The sequence below is a fragment of the Emys orbicularis genome, chromosome 3 (assembly GCF_028017835.1).
Source record: "Emys orbicularis isolate rEmyOrb1 chromosome 3, rEmyOrb1.hap1, whole genome shotgun sequence".
In the NCBI taxonomy this organism is placed as follows: domain Eukaryota; kingdom Metazoa; phylum Chordata; order Testudines; family Emydidae; genus Emys; species Emys orbicularis.
The window spans coordinates 48,267,991-48,284,759 of NC_088685.1; the positions used below are offsets into that span (position 1 = coordinate 48,267,991).

Consider the following 16,769-nt stretch of genomic DNA (forward strand, 5'->3'; position numbering starts at 1 on the left):
CCAGAAATAACTCCCAAATCCTCACTTGCCAGAATCCCAGCTCTATTTGATCTACTTTTCTGGCTTCACAAATGTAGTCATCAGAGGGGTTCAGCCCTTGAAGATGGGTGCAGTGTAATAAACCATGGTTTGTAAAGCAACAGGCTTATTGCTAGCCCTTCCTACAAATCAAATTTAAGTAAATCAGATTAAATCAGAGGACTGCTGCCTGATGTGATTTACAACTAATTATTTTTAAACAAAGGCAGAGGTTACAGTGTGCAATCCCTTTTTTTAGGGGGAGGAGAGGAAAAGAGATGCTGTACAATGGCTCAAAAGTATTACTATTTATACCAGCCTATAAATACATTGACTGCATTAAATGCATTGTAATCAGCACACGCCACTAAAGCTTTGCTCAAGAGGTTTATGATATCACCAGAATTCCTAGATTTTTTTTTTTTTTTTTTTTTTTAGACTAAGGCCTTGTCTACACTGGCAAGTTTCTGCGCAGTAAAGCAGCTTTCTGCAGTGTAACTCCCGAGGTGTACACACTGCCAAGCCACTTAGTGCGCAGACACTGCGCAGTTGCAGTACTGTTTAAAAAAAAACAAAAACAAAAAACCACCTGGATGAGAGGCGTACAGCTTTCTGCACCGGGGCTACAGCGCTGCAGTGCCAGTGTAGACACCCTGGTCAATTACAGTGCTGCAATTGGCCTCCGGGAGGTGTCCCACCCCACAATGCCTGTTCTCACCTCTCTGGTCATCAGTTTGAACTCTACTGCCCTGCCCTCAGGTGACCAACCGTCATCCCCACCCTGTAAATTCCTTGGGAATTTTGAAAGGCCCCTTCCTGTTTGCTCAGTGATGCATGCAGTGGTCTCAGCTTATCTTTCCAGGTGACCATGCCTCCTCCACACACCAGGTGATCCCCCTGCTTGGAGCAATGCCAAGCTGCTGGACCTTATCAGCACTTGGGGAGAGGAGGCTGTCCAGTCCCAGCTGCGCTCCAGCCATAGGAATGATACCTATGGACAGATTTCACGATGCATGACAGAAAGGGGCCATGACCGGGACACGCTGCAGTGCAGGGTCAAAGTGAATGAGCTGTGGAATGCCTTCCACAAGGCGCGGGAGGCAAATCGCCGCTCCGGTGCTGTGCCCACAAGCTGCTGGTTCTGCAAAGAGCTAGACGCAATACTCAGTGGCAACCCCACCTCCACTGTGAAGGCCACTGTGGATACTTCAGTGGCTCGCATGCCAGTCGAGAGTGGATCGAGCCAGCAGGAGGAAATCTAGGATGAGGGTGTGGAGGGGGATAGGGGGACCCAGAGGGAGAGGACGACTCGAAGGTCAGAGATGCATGCAGCCAGGAGCTCTTCTCAACCCTGGAGAAGGCTAGCCAGTCACAGCTGTCAGAGCTTGGCGAAGCGCAAACAGGAGAGGAGGCCCCTGGGTAAGTAGCTTTGATTTTTGGGAATCACTGAAGCAAGTTCTTGGGGGCAGGAGGGTTGCAGAAAGCAGGCTTGTGTCTATATGATGCGTGTGCCACCTCATACCTAGTCTGAGCGGCGGAACAGGGTGTTGTTTGACTCCCTCACTTCATGGGAATCTGCCTCCGATCTCCATGAAACTCTCATGGAGATACTGGGCAATCAGCTGCTGCAGGTTCTTTGGCAGACCTGCTTTGTTTCTTGCCCCATTAAGGGTAACTTTCCCACGTCACTCTGCTGTCAGTGGGAGGGTTGGGGGGGGGGGGGGGGAGGTGGCATTGCTGCACACAGGCGAGCGGCATAAGGCCCAGGAAGAAGCCATAGTCTTGGAGAAGACCCTTCCTTGATTCCCTGCTCACCCTCAGCAGCAAGATATCTTCCATAACGAACACAGCCTGTGGAAAATGTGAGGACAGTGATTATAAGGCCATCCCTACAGTGCTGGCTCTCCCCAAGAGCCATGTGCCCAGTGTACAGTATGGTCCTGGAACACTGACTTCCCCTGTGGTTACTCACCATTTTGGGGGTCTTGAGGCTTATGTGTGCTTGCCTGGGGTCAGCCAGTTAGTGACAGGTATGTGAATAGTGGCTGTGTTTTAAATCACTGAATCAGTGTTCTGTGTGTTGCAAACAATACTGCTTCTGTAAAATGTTGCATTTTGGCTTCACAGATATGACCTTGGGAGCCTAGCCTCCCTCTTTGCTATCAACGGCTGAACGGCTGTGCAGAATTAGAAAGTGGCCATGAAGAACTAAAGAGGACTTTCCGCGTGATGTCACGATGCCCTCCATGGCCGAAAAACAAGAATTGAAGGAGTGGCGGGACAGTGAGAAGAGGGACCAAAAGTAGAACACGGCGTGCCAGAATGAAGCCATGGAGTGGCTCTTAAACGTTATGGAGCACCAAGCGGACACGGTCCAGGCACTACTAGCACTGCAAACCGAGCAGCTTCATGCCGGTCCTCCCCTGCAGCCACTGTCGCAAAACTCTTTTCCATGCATCCCCCAGACACCATCAACAAACTCTTATCTACCTCCTGGCTCCAGTCTGTACCCGCTGCATTCCACTCCCTGCCCCGTCACAGTCCAGCCCTGCGGACTCCCAGTACCCACTGCACTCAACACCTGTCCCTCTGCAGTTTAGCTCTGCTGAAGTACAGTACCCACTGCACTGTACTCCAAAGGACAAGGTTGCACCCATGATACCTGGATATACACAAATCTTTAACTGTCCTGGGACCCCACCTCCTCCTCGGACCCTCCCTTCCTCCACCCCCCACAGTGCTGATGTGGTGGGTTTTTTTGTTTTGTTTTTTTCTCTCCTCCGGTTGTTGGTTTTTCAATAAAAGAATTGTTTTGGTTTGAAAGCAATCTTTTTCATTAATTGAAAGCAAACAGAGCCCTTCAAAGCACCAGGCAATTTTCTTAAACCTTCATAGTGCATCATCTGCACCAATCACAGTCACCACCTAGCATTACAAGCACTGCAATCCTGAGCATAGCAACAAATATTAATGGCTTTCAGCTTCAAATTGCTGCCTCAAGGCATCCCTGATCCTTATGGCCCCACGCTGCGCCCCCTAATAGCCCTGGTCTCTGTCTGTTCAAATTCAGCCTTCAGGCCCTGAGTCTCAGTGGTCCAGCCCTGAGTGAAGCGTTCACCCTTCCCTTCACAAATATTATGGAGTGTACAGCATCCAGCTAGAAGCATAGGAATATTGTCATTGGTCAGGTCCAGTCTCCCATATAGGCAGTGCTAGCGGGCCTTTAAATGGCCAAAAGCACATTCAACAGTCATTCTGCACTTGCTCAGCCAGTTGTTGAACCGCTCCTTGCTGCTGTCAAGGTTCCCTGTGTCTGGCTTCATAAGCCACGGTATTAAGGGGTAGGCAGGGTCTCCCAGGATCACAATGGGCATTTCAACTTCCTCATAGACTCATAGACTTTAAGGTCAGAAGGGACCAATATGGTCATCTAGTCTGACCTCCCGCATGATGCAGGCCACAAAAGCTGACCCACCCACAACAGAATCCTCCAGCCTGTGACCCCTGCCCTATGCTGCGGAGGAAGGCGAAAAACCTCCAGGGCCTCTGCCAATCTACCCTGGAGGAAAATTCCTTCCCGACCCCAAATATGGCGATCAGTAGAACCCCGAGCATACAGGCAAGATTCTACAGCCGGACCCTCATTTTACCCGCGATGGCACGTTAATGCCTAATTGACTAAAATCACGTTATCCCATCAAACCATTCCCTCCATAAACTTATCAAGCCTAATCTTGAAGCCAGAGAGGTCTTTCGCCCACACCGTTTCCCTCGGAAGGCTGTTCCAAAATTTCACCCCTCTGACGGTTAGAAACCTTCGTCTAATTTCAAGCCTAAACTTCCCCACGGCCAGTTTATATCCATTCGTTCTCGTGTCCACATTACTACTGAGCTGAAATAGTTCCTCTCCCTCCTTGGTATTAATCCCTTTGATATATTTAAAGAGAGCAATCATATCCCCCCTCAGCCTTCTTTTGGTTAGGCTAAACAAACCGAGCTCCTCGGGTCTCCTTTCATACGACAGGTTTTCCATTCCTCGGATCATCCTAGTGGCCCTTCTCTGTACCCGTTCCAGTTTGAGTTCATCCTTTTTAAACATAGGAGACCAGAACTGCACACAGTATTCCAAATGAGGTCTCACCAGCGCCTTGTATAACGGAAGCAGCACCTCCCTGTCCCTACTAGAAATACCTCGCCTAACGCATCCCAAGATCGCATTAGCTTTTTTCACAGCCACGTCACATTGCCGACTCATAGTCATCCTGCGATCAACCAGGACTCCGAGGTCCTTCTCCTCCTCCGTCACTTCCAACCTATGCGGCCCTAACTTATAACTAAAATTCTTGTTAGTCATCCCTAAATGCATCACCTTACACTTCTCACTATTAAATCTCATCCTATTATTGTTACTCCAATTTACAAGGTCATCCAAGTCTCCCTGCAGAATATCCCGATCCTTCTCCGAATTGGCAATACCTCCCAACTTTGTATCATCCGCAAACTTTATCAGCCCACTCCTACATTCGGTTCCGAGGTCAGTAATGAATAGATTAAATAAAATAGGACCCAAAACCGAACCTTGAGGAACCCCACTGGTGACCTCCCTCCAATCCGACAGTTCACCTTTCTGTACTACCCGCTGCAGTCTCCCCTTTAACCAGTTCTTTATCCACCTCTGGATTTTCATATCGATCCCCATCTTTTCTAATTTAACCAATAATTCCTCGTGCGGCACAGTATCAAACGCTTTACTAAAATCGAGGTAAATTAGATCCACTGCATTTCCTTTATCTAGAAGGTCTGTTACTTTCTCAAAGAAGGAGATCAGGTTGGTTTGGCACGATCTGCCTTTCGTAAACCCATGTTGTAATTCGTCCCAATTGCCATTCACCTCAAGGTCCTTAACTACTTTCTCCTTCAAAAATTTTTCCAAGACCTTGCATACTACAGAAGTTAAACTAACAGGCCTGTAGTTACCCGGGTCACTTTTTTTCCCCTTCTTGAAAATAGGAACCACATTAGCTATTTTCCAGTCCAACGGTACCACCCCCGAGTTTACAGATTCATTAAAAATTATCGCTAAGGGGCTTGCAATTTCTCGCGCCAGCTCCTTCAATATTCTAGGATGAAGATCATCCGGTCCGCCCGATTTAGTCCCATTTAGCTGGTCAAGTTTGGCTTCCACCTCTGATACTGTAATGTCAATCGCCCCTCCTTTATTCCCCTCTGTCCTGCTCCCTCTATTCCTAAGCCCTTCATTAGCCTCATTAAAGACCGACGCAAAATATTCATTTAGATATTGTGCCATGCCTAGATTATCCTTAATCTCCACTCCATCTACATGCTTCAGCGGTCCCACTTCCTCTTTCTTTGTTTTCTTCCTATTTATATGGCTATAAAACCTCTTACTATTGGATTTAATTCCCCTCGCGAGGTCCAACTCTACACGGCTTTTGGCCTTTCTCACCGCATCCCTACATGCTCTGACCTCAATAAGGTAGGTTTCCTTGCCGATCTCTCCCCTCTTCCATTCTTTGTACGCTTTCTGTTTTTTCTTAATCGCCCCTTTGAGACACCCGCTCATCCTCTACAATGATCTTCTGGTCTGGGAAGAAAGTCCCTGCTTGCAGCTTCCTGAATAGGCTAGTGTTCCGAAAGATGCGTGCGTCATGCACCTTTCCAGACCAGCCTGTGTTAATGTCCATGAAATGCCCACGGTGATCCACAAGTTCCTGGAGAACCATAGAGAAATACCACTTGTGATTAATGTACTCGGTGGCTAGGTGGTCTGGTGCCAGAATTGGAATATGCGTGCCATCTAACGCCCCTCCACAGTTAGGGAAGCCCATTTGTGCAAAGCCATCCACAATGTCATGCACGTTGCCCAGGGTCACGGTCTTTTGGAGCAGGATGCGATTAACGGCCCTGCACACCTCCATCAACATGAGTCCAACGGTCGACTTTCCCACTCCAAACTGGTTAGCGACCGATCGGTAGCAGTCTGGAATAGCTTGCTTCCACAGTGCAATCGCCATGTGCTTCTCCAATGACAGGGCAGCTCTCATTCTTGTTTCCTTGCGCCGTAGGGCTGGGGCGAGCTCATCACACAGGCCCATGACTGTGGCTTTCCTCATCCGAAAGTTCTGCAGCCATTGCTCATCATCCCAGACATGCATGATGATGTGATCCTGCTACTCAGTCCTTGTTTCCCGAGTCCAAAAGCGGCGTTCTGCTGTGGTCAGCACCTCTGTGAATGCCACAAGCAATCTCGTGTCATAGCTACTACGCGTGGCAAGATCAATGTCAAACTCCGCTTGCCTTTGTAGTTTAAGGAATAACTCCACTGCCACTCGTGACATGTTAGTGAGAGCGAGCAGCATATTGGACAACAGTGAGGGATCCATTCCTGCAGACCTAAGAGGCAGAGCACGCAGTACACAAACCGTTGAAAGATGGCACCAAATGTGGACAGAAGCACAAGGATTTCTAGGATGCGAAGCAATGCATCACGGGGCATTGGGACAGGACCCAGGATGCCCAGCGACCCCCTCCGCCTTCCCACAACTCTTAGCGGCAGAAGAGGAAGAGATGCGCTACGGAATAGCTGCCCAGAGTGCACCGCTCTGAATACCGCTGCAAGTGTCACAAGTGTGAACACGCTATTGCACAGGCAGCTGTCAGTGTGAACACACAACACGGGTTTCCCTTCAGCGCTCTCTAAGCGGCGATGTAAGTACCAGCAATGAGTGTTATTTCACATGTCTGTTTATTAAGTGACATCTGACTTGTGCACATAAAGGTGTGACACTTTAAGAGTCTGGCATGATTACACAATAGTGAATTATAACAGCTTGTGTCTGTGATAAAAAGGAGATAATTTACAATTGCACCTGCCTGCTGTTTTAAAAACTCCTTATTTAATTATTTCAATAAAAAGTAAGGGCTAGAAGTGGTTGCCGTGATCGGCAGACCGACTTGAGAAAGGAGAAGCATGTCTCTCATTGTGAATTTACTCTAGTAGTCAGCCCAGTTTGATTTTCAGCAACTCTCAAGACTTTAGTTACTGTTTGTTTGGTAGTATGTTGATGTAATTTGTTTGAAGGGGGTTGGTAATTCCTCTTCTCTTGCAGGCAGAATCAAAAATTTAAGATTGAGAGTTTTACTCAGATTATTTTTTAAAGTAACTAAATCCAATATACCTTGTAGCACTTTACTCTCTAGTTACTTTTTTCTTACTTTTTCTGCTTTGCCCCACCTTCTCTGTTTTTCTGCCTTGTGCTCTGTTTGTGTCTCTTTCTCTTTCCGTTTCCTTGTCTACATAAGGGGAATTCTGGGGGGGAAAACAGTCTCTTAGGACAGGTCTACACTATGTGGTTAAGTTGACCTAAGTTACGCAACTGGAGTCGACGTACCTTAGATCGACTTATTGCAGTGTTTACATTGTGCTGGGTCAACGAGAACATAAAAACATAAGAACGGCCATACTGGGTCAGACCAAGGTCCATCTAGCCCAGTATCCTGTCTTCCGACAGTGGCCAATGCCAGGTAAAACTCTCCCATTGACTTACCTTATGCTTCTCGTTCCGGTGGAGTACCGGAATTGACGGGAGAGCGACCGGCGGTTGATTTAGTGAAGACCCGCTAAATTGACCCCCGGTGGATCGATCGCTGCAGCGTCGATCCACCAGTAAGTGGAAACAAGCCCCTAGTGTAGTTAAATTGCTGGAGCCCTGTCTTATTTTTACTGCATTAAACCTGTCTTCCAGCAGTTTAATACGGTGCTAAAAATGCCAACAGCCACCAGAGTATCCATCACCATTGCAATCTCTATTTCCTTCTCCCCTCTTTTTCTTTCTCACCAAAGCACCAACAACAAATGGGAAAATGAAAGCATATTGCTCTCCTGGATCTGCCCAGGCTGCACACTAGTGTTTTCCCTATGGCAGTGCCAAAAATAACTCCAAAATTCACAATTAATTGCTGAATAACACAAAACATTTTGAAATAGTTGGACTTAATTATTTACCTGGGAGGAGCAGGTTCAATGCATTTGCACACATAACTCTGGGTTTCCTTGATGTATTGCCTTTTATGCCATTCTTCACTTTCTTTACATTGTTTGTTCTACAGAGCAAACAAATGAGGCATTCCTCACATTCCTTTTGAAAGAGTAGAAAGCTGTTCTGTCAAATCTCTGGTACTGAGCAAGTGACACCCACAATTTGAACTCTCACCCACTGATTTCAAATAATAACCCTGTGGATTGGTAGTGAGATCAGTCTAATCTACCTAGGTATTTACATGTGGTATCTGACTGCTTTGAAAAAAATCAGAAAAAAACACGATGATTTTTCATTTCTTTTGTGCAAAAGCATGTAATATGGAAACTATTTAGAAAGGGAGATGGAGACTTTTAGATTTGATGGTCCTGGTATGAATCCAACCCAAGTTAGTAGCGATACCAGTCTGTGACTGTTTCGTGGTCTATGTGAAATGAGTTTGACTGCCTCAGTCCATTCCCAGCGGACAGCTGTCCATATCAGAAAAACTGACACTAATTGAGACCCTTGTTGGTCTTTCCCAGCAGAGATGCTAAGGAGGTCAAGATGGAACTACCATCTAACACTTTTAAAGCTGATCCCTGCATTATAGGGTAGAAGCAGGGCCAGCGCTTCCACTAGAGCGGTCGCCTAGAGCGGCAGGATTTGGGGGGCGGCATTTTGCCATCCTCGGCGGCAATTCGGCGGCGGGGGTCCTTCCGCTCCGTGTCTTCGGGGTGCTTCGGCGGTGGGTCCTTCACTCGCTCCGGGACCCGCCGCCGAAGCGCCCCGAAGACGCGGAGCGGAAGGACTCCCGCCGCCGATGCTCTGAGGAGGAGCGCTGCCGCTTAGGGCGGCAAAAACCCTGGCACCGCTCCTGGGTAGAAGCACGTTGGTGGGACTATTTGGGGAAATCTTGCGCTATGGTTGCCATGCTGTATATGTTTTCTGAATAAATGTAGGATGCCAATTTCCTGGGCTGTCAGTCTGGCACTGAATATTAAATTTGCATACAAGATGGAAAAAGATCATCCAGATGCTACTTTTTTTTTTACTATAAAATGTAAATAAATGGTCTGCATGCTCAAGATGGACTAAGATTAGCTTGTAAACCTGATTATGGTTTTCTGGAGTGAAATACTGATCCAATTGTGTGAATAGGAATTTTGCAAATTACTTCAGCTGGGCCAAGATTTCACCCTTGATGTATTAGTATTTGTATTACTCATGACTCGTTTGAAAGCCAACGTAGCTGCTGTATTTTGTTGTTTTCTAAAACGTTTCTTGTGTGCTAAACTTAATCTAGTCGGTGTTAGATCAGCAATCATTACAATTATTTGATCTACTCAATCTATCAGCCGTTTCCATATGCAGTTTCTTCAGATGTATTCAGGGCCTGCATTTTTTTTTTTTAAACACTGGATACATGAAAAACAAATTAAATTTCTGGTTCCAAACCGATGTCTTGAGGTGTTTGTAACAAAGCAGGAAACATTTCAGGTATTTATTTAATATTTTGTAGGCTAGTTAACTGTTAGCAGTGTACAAAATCCTAAAATGTCAGGGCACATTTAAAAAATATCATCAGATAATTGCAAACTCTGCAGAAATCAGACAAATGGAACTTGTGAGATTTAGCAGTTGATCTAATGTGAGAAATAATACATTAGATTTTAAAAAGACTTCCAATATTCTTACTATCAAATAGGAATTATTCAAGATTTTAAAAAGGGGGAAAGAAAAAAGACAATATTGGATTCAACCCCCTACCAAAAATATATTTCCATTTTCCAACTTTATAATTATTAATAACATATTAACAAGTTCTAATGTTAAATAGTTATTTTCCTAATCAAGTTATATACAGTTATGTAGAATCCAAAAATGGTATAAGGAAACCCAAGAAACAAGGTCTTTGAGACTGAGTTATCTCAGTAAAGCTCTGTAGCCATCCCACTCTCAAAGGCATGAAGGAATGAAGTTTGTAGTAACAGATGGAGAGTTGTTTGTATATTTGCCTCCGCTAACCCTCTTGACCTTAGAATTAGCCTTTTTTTCAAATGGGTTGAAAACCTTATTTTAGAAAGCCTTCAGTACAGCTCATTGGTTTGTTTTTATGCTATAATAATTTTAGTTTGTAAGGTGCATAAAATTGTTATAACATTTTCTTTTTTAATTGCTTCAACAATATATTATGAAGAATGTAATGTAAGAAAATGTATGCAGTCTTCACACAATCTTGCTCTTAAAAGATGCAAAGCATCTCAGAGAAGGAAGCTTAGACCTCTCTGGCCAACACTATGGTTAAGCCAGGTAAATTCAGCTGGCCAAATTAATTCGTCTCTTTATTCACACAATATAGTTTGTACTATAATATCTGAATGAAGATGCAAATTAACATTACTGTACTTGAGTCTGCAAATTCTTACACCTATAAATAGTCCCATTGCAGTTCAATGGGACTAGTCACAAGTGTAAAGTTACTCACCTGCTGGATTAGGACCTATGTTAAGTACAGTAAGTTAGAACAACAGTTCTCAAGCAGGGGGCCGCAAGCAGGTTTCAGGGGTTCCACCAACCAGGGCCAGTGTTAGACTCGCTGGGGCCTAGGGCAGAAAGCCGAAGCCATGTTATGCAGGGCTGAAGCCCGGGGCCCCGAGCTCTGTCACCTGGGGCTGAAGCCGAAGCCTGAGCAATTTAGCTTTGTGGAGCCCCCCGTGGCTTGGGGCCTGGGCAAATGCCGGCTCTGGATTTTATATGCAGAAAAACCGTTGTTGTGGCACAGCTGGGCTGTGGAGTTTTTATAACATATGGGGGGGGGGGGGCTCAGGGAAAAAAGTTGAGAATCCCTGTGTTAGAATACTATTATGTACCTTCTAAAATACTTTTATTAGATACTTCTCTAAATTATATATTACATATGCGATAGTAGCAGTATAAATTAGTACCACCGGGAAAAAGTTCTGCTCGTCCTGTCCTATATGAGGGCTGATTCTGCATACACTTAAATAAGTGCGTAACTTTATACAAGTGAGTCCCCTAGTGTCTCTAGACTCTGTTTGCCAGAAGCTGGGAATGGGCGACAGGGTATAGATCACTTGATGATTACCTGTTCTGTTCATTCCCTCTGGGGCACCTGGCATTGGCCAGGTGGAAGAGAGGATACTGGGCTAGATGGACCTTTGGTCTGACCCCGTATAGCCGTTCTTATGAGTAATAAAGTTAAGCATGTTGCAAAAGTGTTAGCAAGGTTGGGGCCTAAGTGAGCCTTACTATGGACTGAGTGCAACATGGAGCTACTATTTATTTATTATTTTGTTATATGTTTAAGGCATTGGCTAGTGTAGTATGACAAAAGATTTGTTATAAAGCAGTGTTTCCGTGTGCTGAGGTACACAGGAAGACAAGGTTTTGTCTAACTGGGGCCTGATCCTGCAAAAAGCTATGAACGTAACTTTCCTCAGATGAACAGTCCCACCTGTGTAAGTGTTTGAAAGACCAGACCCTTGTGACAAGAGCTGTGATTACAATCTTTCTACTTTCTGACAATATCAAATGGTGTACTGACAATGCTGCTTTTCTACGGACAAGGTTTCAGACACTGCAGAGCACAGTCAGATCCATCACCTATTAAAAGTAGAGATAGAGTGGAAAAATTACAATTTCAAAGCAATATTGGTGTTTGTACAAACTTCTGTTTATGGGATTTTACTGTCTATATTTATAGAACCCTTCATTTTAACCATCCAATCAATCAATAATCCATCAGATTCTTCCCCTCCCCCTGGGGTGTGTAACCCCACATTCAGCTTGTTTTGTTTTGCTGGTAGGGTGGGAAAGTTTATTCCGTTTCTTAATGGGCAGGAAACTTTGAAGGGTGCAATACTCCTGTTGCCTCTTGCCTCATGTTGTTGCTGCAGCAAGGAGCAGCAGGAGAAGAGGTGCTCTGGATTGGTGTCCCAGAGCCTCGGGGTCAGATACTAGAGTCAGGAAGGGAGAGGGGGAGGGATCAGGGAGTGATGATGTCAGCCTGGAATGAGAGGGAGGGAGGGCGAGAGCGAGTGTTCCGGGTCAGGAAGAGGAATGAAAGGAGGGAGAGAAGAGCAGAGCGCCCAGGGACCCGTGCTAACGAGATCCAAGTGATTGGCGAGCAGGGCCCCCACAGGAGACCATAAGAAGGGGTTCCCCTGCTACTCCTGCTCATTGGGCTTTCTGGGACTGGTCTAGGGGGAAGAGTTTCCTCCTCCAGTAGCGTGTTAGATGCTGGTTCCTGTTGCGGTCTTACTGCCTCTGCTGGGACTCGCAGTGGGAAGAGGAGGAGCAGAAGGGAGGAAGCTTTGGAACCCGTAGTGGGTTGCTGGCGACGGGGGCGCTTTGGAACCCGGCGGGGGTTGCTAGGAGGGAGGGGGCGGACGCTTTGGAACCAGGCGCCGGCGGGGGTTGCTAGGGGGGCTCGCAGCCCGGCGCGGGCTGTTGAGGAAGGAGCGTCGGACCCGGCCGGGCTGCTGGGTGCGCTCCCAGTCCCGCTCTTGGCGCGGCCGGCAGTAGCCGGGAAGGCGGCGGCAGGGAGAGGCGATCCTGCCAGCCCTGCAGCGGCCGGACCCCTCGTGGGCGGCGCTGGCTGCTGCTATGTTTCATTGCATCCCCCTGTGGCGGTGCAACCGTCATGTGGAGTCCATCGATAAGCGGCACTGCTCGCTGCTCTCGGTGCCCGAGGAGATCTACCGCTACAGCCGCAGCCTGGAGGAGCTCCTGCTGGACGCCAATCAGCTCCGCGAGCTGCCCAAGGTGAGCGGCGGGGGGGCCCTCGGGGAGCAAGGCAAAGTCCAGGGATTAAATTGCCCAGCCGGGCTCATCTGCCTGGGCTGGGGCTCCTCCCCCTCCTCCGCTATTGTTACAGCCTGCTAGGGTTACAGGTGTCGGCTTTGTGGCGTGGCTGTAGCCGTCTCCCCGTGAGGGGCTGCACCAGGTGAGCAGCCCCGGCAGGAGCCCGTGGGCCGGATAACTTCCTCCTCGGCACCTGCTGAGGCTGAGCGGGGAGAAGTGCTCGTGCTTTGGCCGCTCTCTATGAGCTGTCACAAGCCAGGCTCCCGGGAGGTGTTTGGAAAAGGGGCGTATGGGGGGCGGCAGCTCAAGAAAGGCCAGTCAACCCCCCCTGCCCCCCCAAGGCTGTGGCCAGGGCCAGCTCTTTTGAAAACCTGCAGCTCCGTCCATTCGAGAGCCAGCTGCCTGCTAAAGCAGGCAAGCTATAAAGCAGAAGGGAATGTACTGGACTCCACCTTGAATCCAAATCCACTCGCACAGCTGGTGTTTCAGGTACAGCGTGTCCCCCCCAAGGCTTGCAGCAGCGTGCGAGCCATACGGCTCAGTGGTGGTGGGTGGGTTCACCTCCCTCCTCATATTAGAGCGATCCATCTGAAACAGTGCAGCTCCTCCCCTACCAGTCCCCAAGGAGAAACCGCGGGGTGGGAAGAAGGGTAGCTGCTTCTGCCTTAGTTTGGTGTTCACCCTCGTAGAGTATTTGCTGAGGCTGTTAGTACTAATGACCCAATAAACGTGTTTAACCTCTGGTGTGACTTGGTGCAGTTCACCAATTAAACAAGAACAAACTTGTGATAGCAATGTTTGCCTAGCCAGGGTGTCATCTAAAAAAATAAACAACTCCCTTCCCCCTCCATAAAAATAAAAACTCAATAGATCATAAGATCCAGGTAACTTTCTTTGGCCTAGAAGAGGAAAGCTTGTCAGAATTAATATAGTCTTAAATCAACAGCACTGCCTGCAATCAACTGTTATCTGTCTAATTAAAGGGACACAATCAAGTTTTATTTTTTTTAAAGTTAATTACTATTACTGATAGCACCCTAGATAATTGCAAGTGGAGGGGAAATTTAAAAAAATGGATTTAGTTTACACCACCAGTGTTTATTTACTTCTGGTACTTTTCTCAGGTGTGTAGTATAAAAAATAAACCAATCAGTTTGTCTCTCTGGCTTGCATTCACATTCTGTCACAAATGTCTAAAGGGGCACTCCATTTCAGATCTTGTTAGTGTCAGAACATGAGTTAAGTGATTTTCAGATGCTACATGCTAATATTGTGGGTTTAAATAACACTCTACTGTGTCTGAAAAGACGTGACCCGATCCAAATAAACAAAAGGAGTAACTTGACTATACATGAATTACTGTGTACACTACAAAGTAAACAGACTGCATTTTACATCTATGATGAGGTTAGGTGTTATATGTAAAACACTCTTAAATGAGTTGTCTCTGTCCATTTACGTTTAAGCCAACTATCTTTGTTTACGCTTTTTAAACCAATAGCAATATTTTTATTGATGTTGGTTCTAAATTCTGAGCCTAGGCTTGCTTGATAATGCCTATTTAATGTATTATAATGCAACTGGATTATCAAACTATATGCTGATTTTTGGTAACACTAGTAGCAGAGGAAAATCATAATGTCGGATTAGTTTTTAGTGTTTCACCATGGCTCAAAGTGGTGTAAGTGGCCTTTCAGAAACAATATTTCAAAATCCTAGTGGTGTGGAAGTAGTACAGTACTTGCTGTGGGAGAACTGGGGGGATTAAAGGCCTGAAGCTTGCTGATGTGAATGACAATGACAACATCTATTCACATCTGTCTTTGTGCTGCTGAGTTATAAGTACACTTTAGTATATTAAAAAAACCTGGCTAGATTCAATCTGTAGGGCTGACAAATTCTCTTTTTTTCCCCATGATGATGATGATCTTTCCTTTCTTGTATTCTGCTTCTGGAAACTGAATATGTTTGATTCTTATTTTGTTGTACTATAGATTTGCTCTTCCTGTTGGTATGAACTCTGCTAGGTCATCAGTGTTCTGCTTCATTTACAGAAAGCATTCACCAGAATTTTCTGTGTAGTACTTTGTTGGCATAGTTTGTCATGTTTGACAACATTTCCTGTACAACTTCTAACAAATTAAAACTTGCTACTAATCTGTTGTGAAACATTAGGTGTTGCTACCATGAGTGTCATAGAAGCATTTTATGATTCTGAAAAAGCTACAATCCAGAGTAATTTCAATGAGTAACTAAAAAAAACTTTGTAAAAGGTTTTAGGATGGGAAAAGGATTAGCCAGTTGGTAAATTGTGGGTGTGTTTAGTTGTTTGTGGGTGATGGTGTGCTACTTTTTAAAAGCGTTCTCAGGTACAAACTTTGGATCCTAGTGAATTGCAGTGGTGAAAATCTAACACTGGAAATGAAACATGCTTAACTGGAAACTGAATTTAATAGGCAGCTGAACGTCTGTTAACTCAGAATTCAGTTAAAACAGCCTATGTAGCTGAACAGGAATGGATAAACCATAAAGGAGGAACTTTCAGAGGTGTCCAGTATTATTTTTCTGGGATCAGGGGAGTATAATTCATTCTCTGAAAAATAAATGATGGTTTTATAAAACAAGTTTTCTTAGAGGAGCTATGATTGTTTTTTGACTCTTTTGTAATAAGAGTAATTATGAAATGGTAAGGCGTGACTTTGCATAGTGAAACTAGAAGAAGTGTTTCTAACTGAAGGGAATGCCTTATTGGTCCAAGTATCATCTTTTGAAATAATTAGACTCCCTGGAACAACAGGTTTGAATCTTGGCATGCCTGACTCAACTCTCCATCCTTATGAGGTAGATAAATCTAGTTCCACACAACTCAAGCTTGTGAGAGTCCTTTCAGGTATGCAGTGTAGTTGTAGCTGTGTCGATACCAGGATATTAGAAAGACAAGGTGGCTGAGGTAATATTCTTTTATTGGACCAACTTCTGATGATGAGAGAGGCAAGCTTTCGAACTCAGAAGAGCTCTGTTTAGCACGAAAACTTGTCTCTCTCACCAACAGAAGTTGGTCCAACAAAACATTACCTCACTCACCTTGCCTTTTGGATAGGACCTCTCTTAAAGTGTCATCTGCTCTGCGTGGACTGAACACCCTATGACTCTTTGTAAGAGTATGGCTATCTGACCAAAATTTTCTCTCCCTCTCAACTCCTTCCTTGTGCAGTGTACTGTGCTCTCGTTGCTTACTGTAACTGCTGTCACTCTGCCTCAGACAGGGCCTTATTTCAGGGATGCAATGAGAGTGCATGAGGGGGTAGTATATCCTATTGAGACCTAAGGCTCTGTATAAATATAAAATTGCTCGGTGCTATAAATGATAAAGGCAGAATGATCCTTGCACTTCTTGCAGTCATTACTTCTTCTTTCCTGAACAGTGTTGTTGATGTCTGTCAGGTGATTCATACAATATTTTTTCTGTCTGTTCCCTATGAGATCTTCTGCATTCAGCCTGCTTAATGATGGCGTATAAATCCTTCTCTACTCAGTGTATTGGGAGTCCCCCAGGTATAGAAAATAGCTGACGAATAAGAACAGGTGTGCTGGGGTTGCAATACAGCAAGAATCAGAGTTACATCTTTTTACCTACCAAGATTTATTTTTATTTGAGAACAGTTGCAATCTTGTCTGAAGTTTGTGCATGGGTTTTTAGAGGTACTGTATGTGTGTCCAATGCATACAGTTTATGGAAACTGTCTGTCATGATGTCTTATGCTGCCTGGCTTATCAGAAACATGTAAACACATTTTATTAGACTGCCTTTTGTAGTGTCCTATGGACTTTTCTTCTCCATTGTTCTACTGTGTGTCATTAACAACTTCTGATAAATGGACTCAG

At 45.5% G+C, this 16,769-nt stretch overlaps 1 protein-coding gene across 1 annotated transcript in view; it reads left to right on the forward strand.

Moving 5' to 3' along the window:
- The first annotated feature begins 12,686 nt into the window (after positions 1-12,686).
- Positions 12,687-16,769, forward strand: part of LRRC1 (leucine rich repeat containing 1) — a 121,967-nt gene continuing 117,884 nt past the window's right edge. The window contains exon 1 of the mRNA XM_065401732.1: positions 12,687-12,845. Coding sequence (XP_065257804.1) covers positions 12,687-12,845 — 159 coding nt within the window. The remainder of the gene's footprint in view (positions 12,846-16,769) is intronic.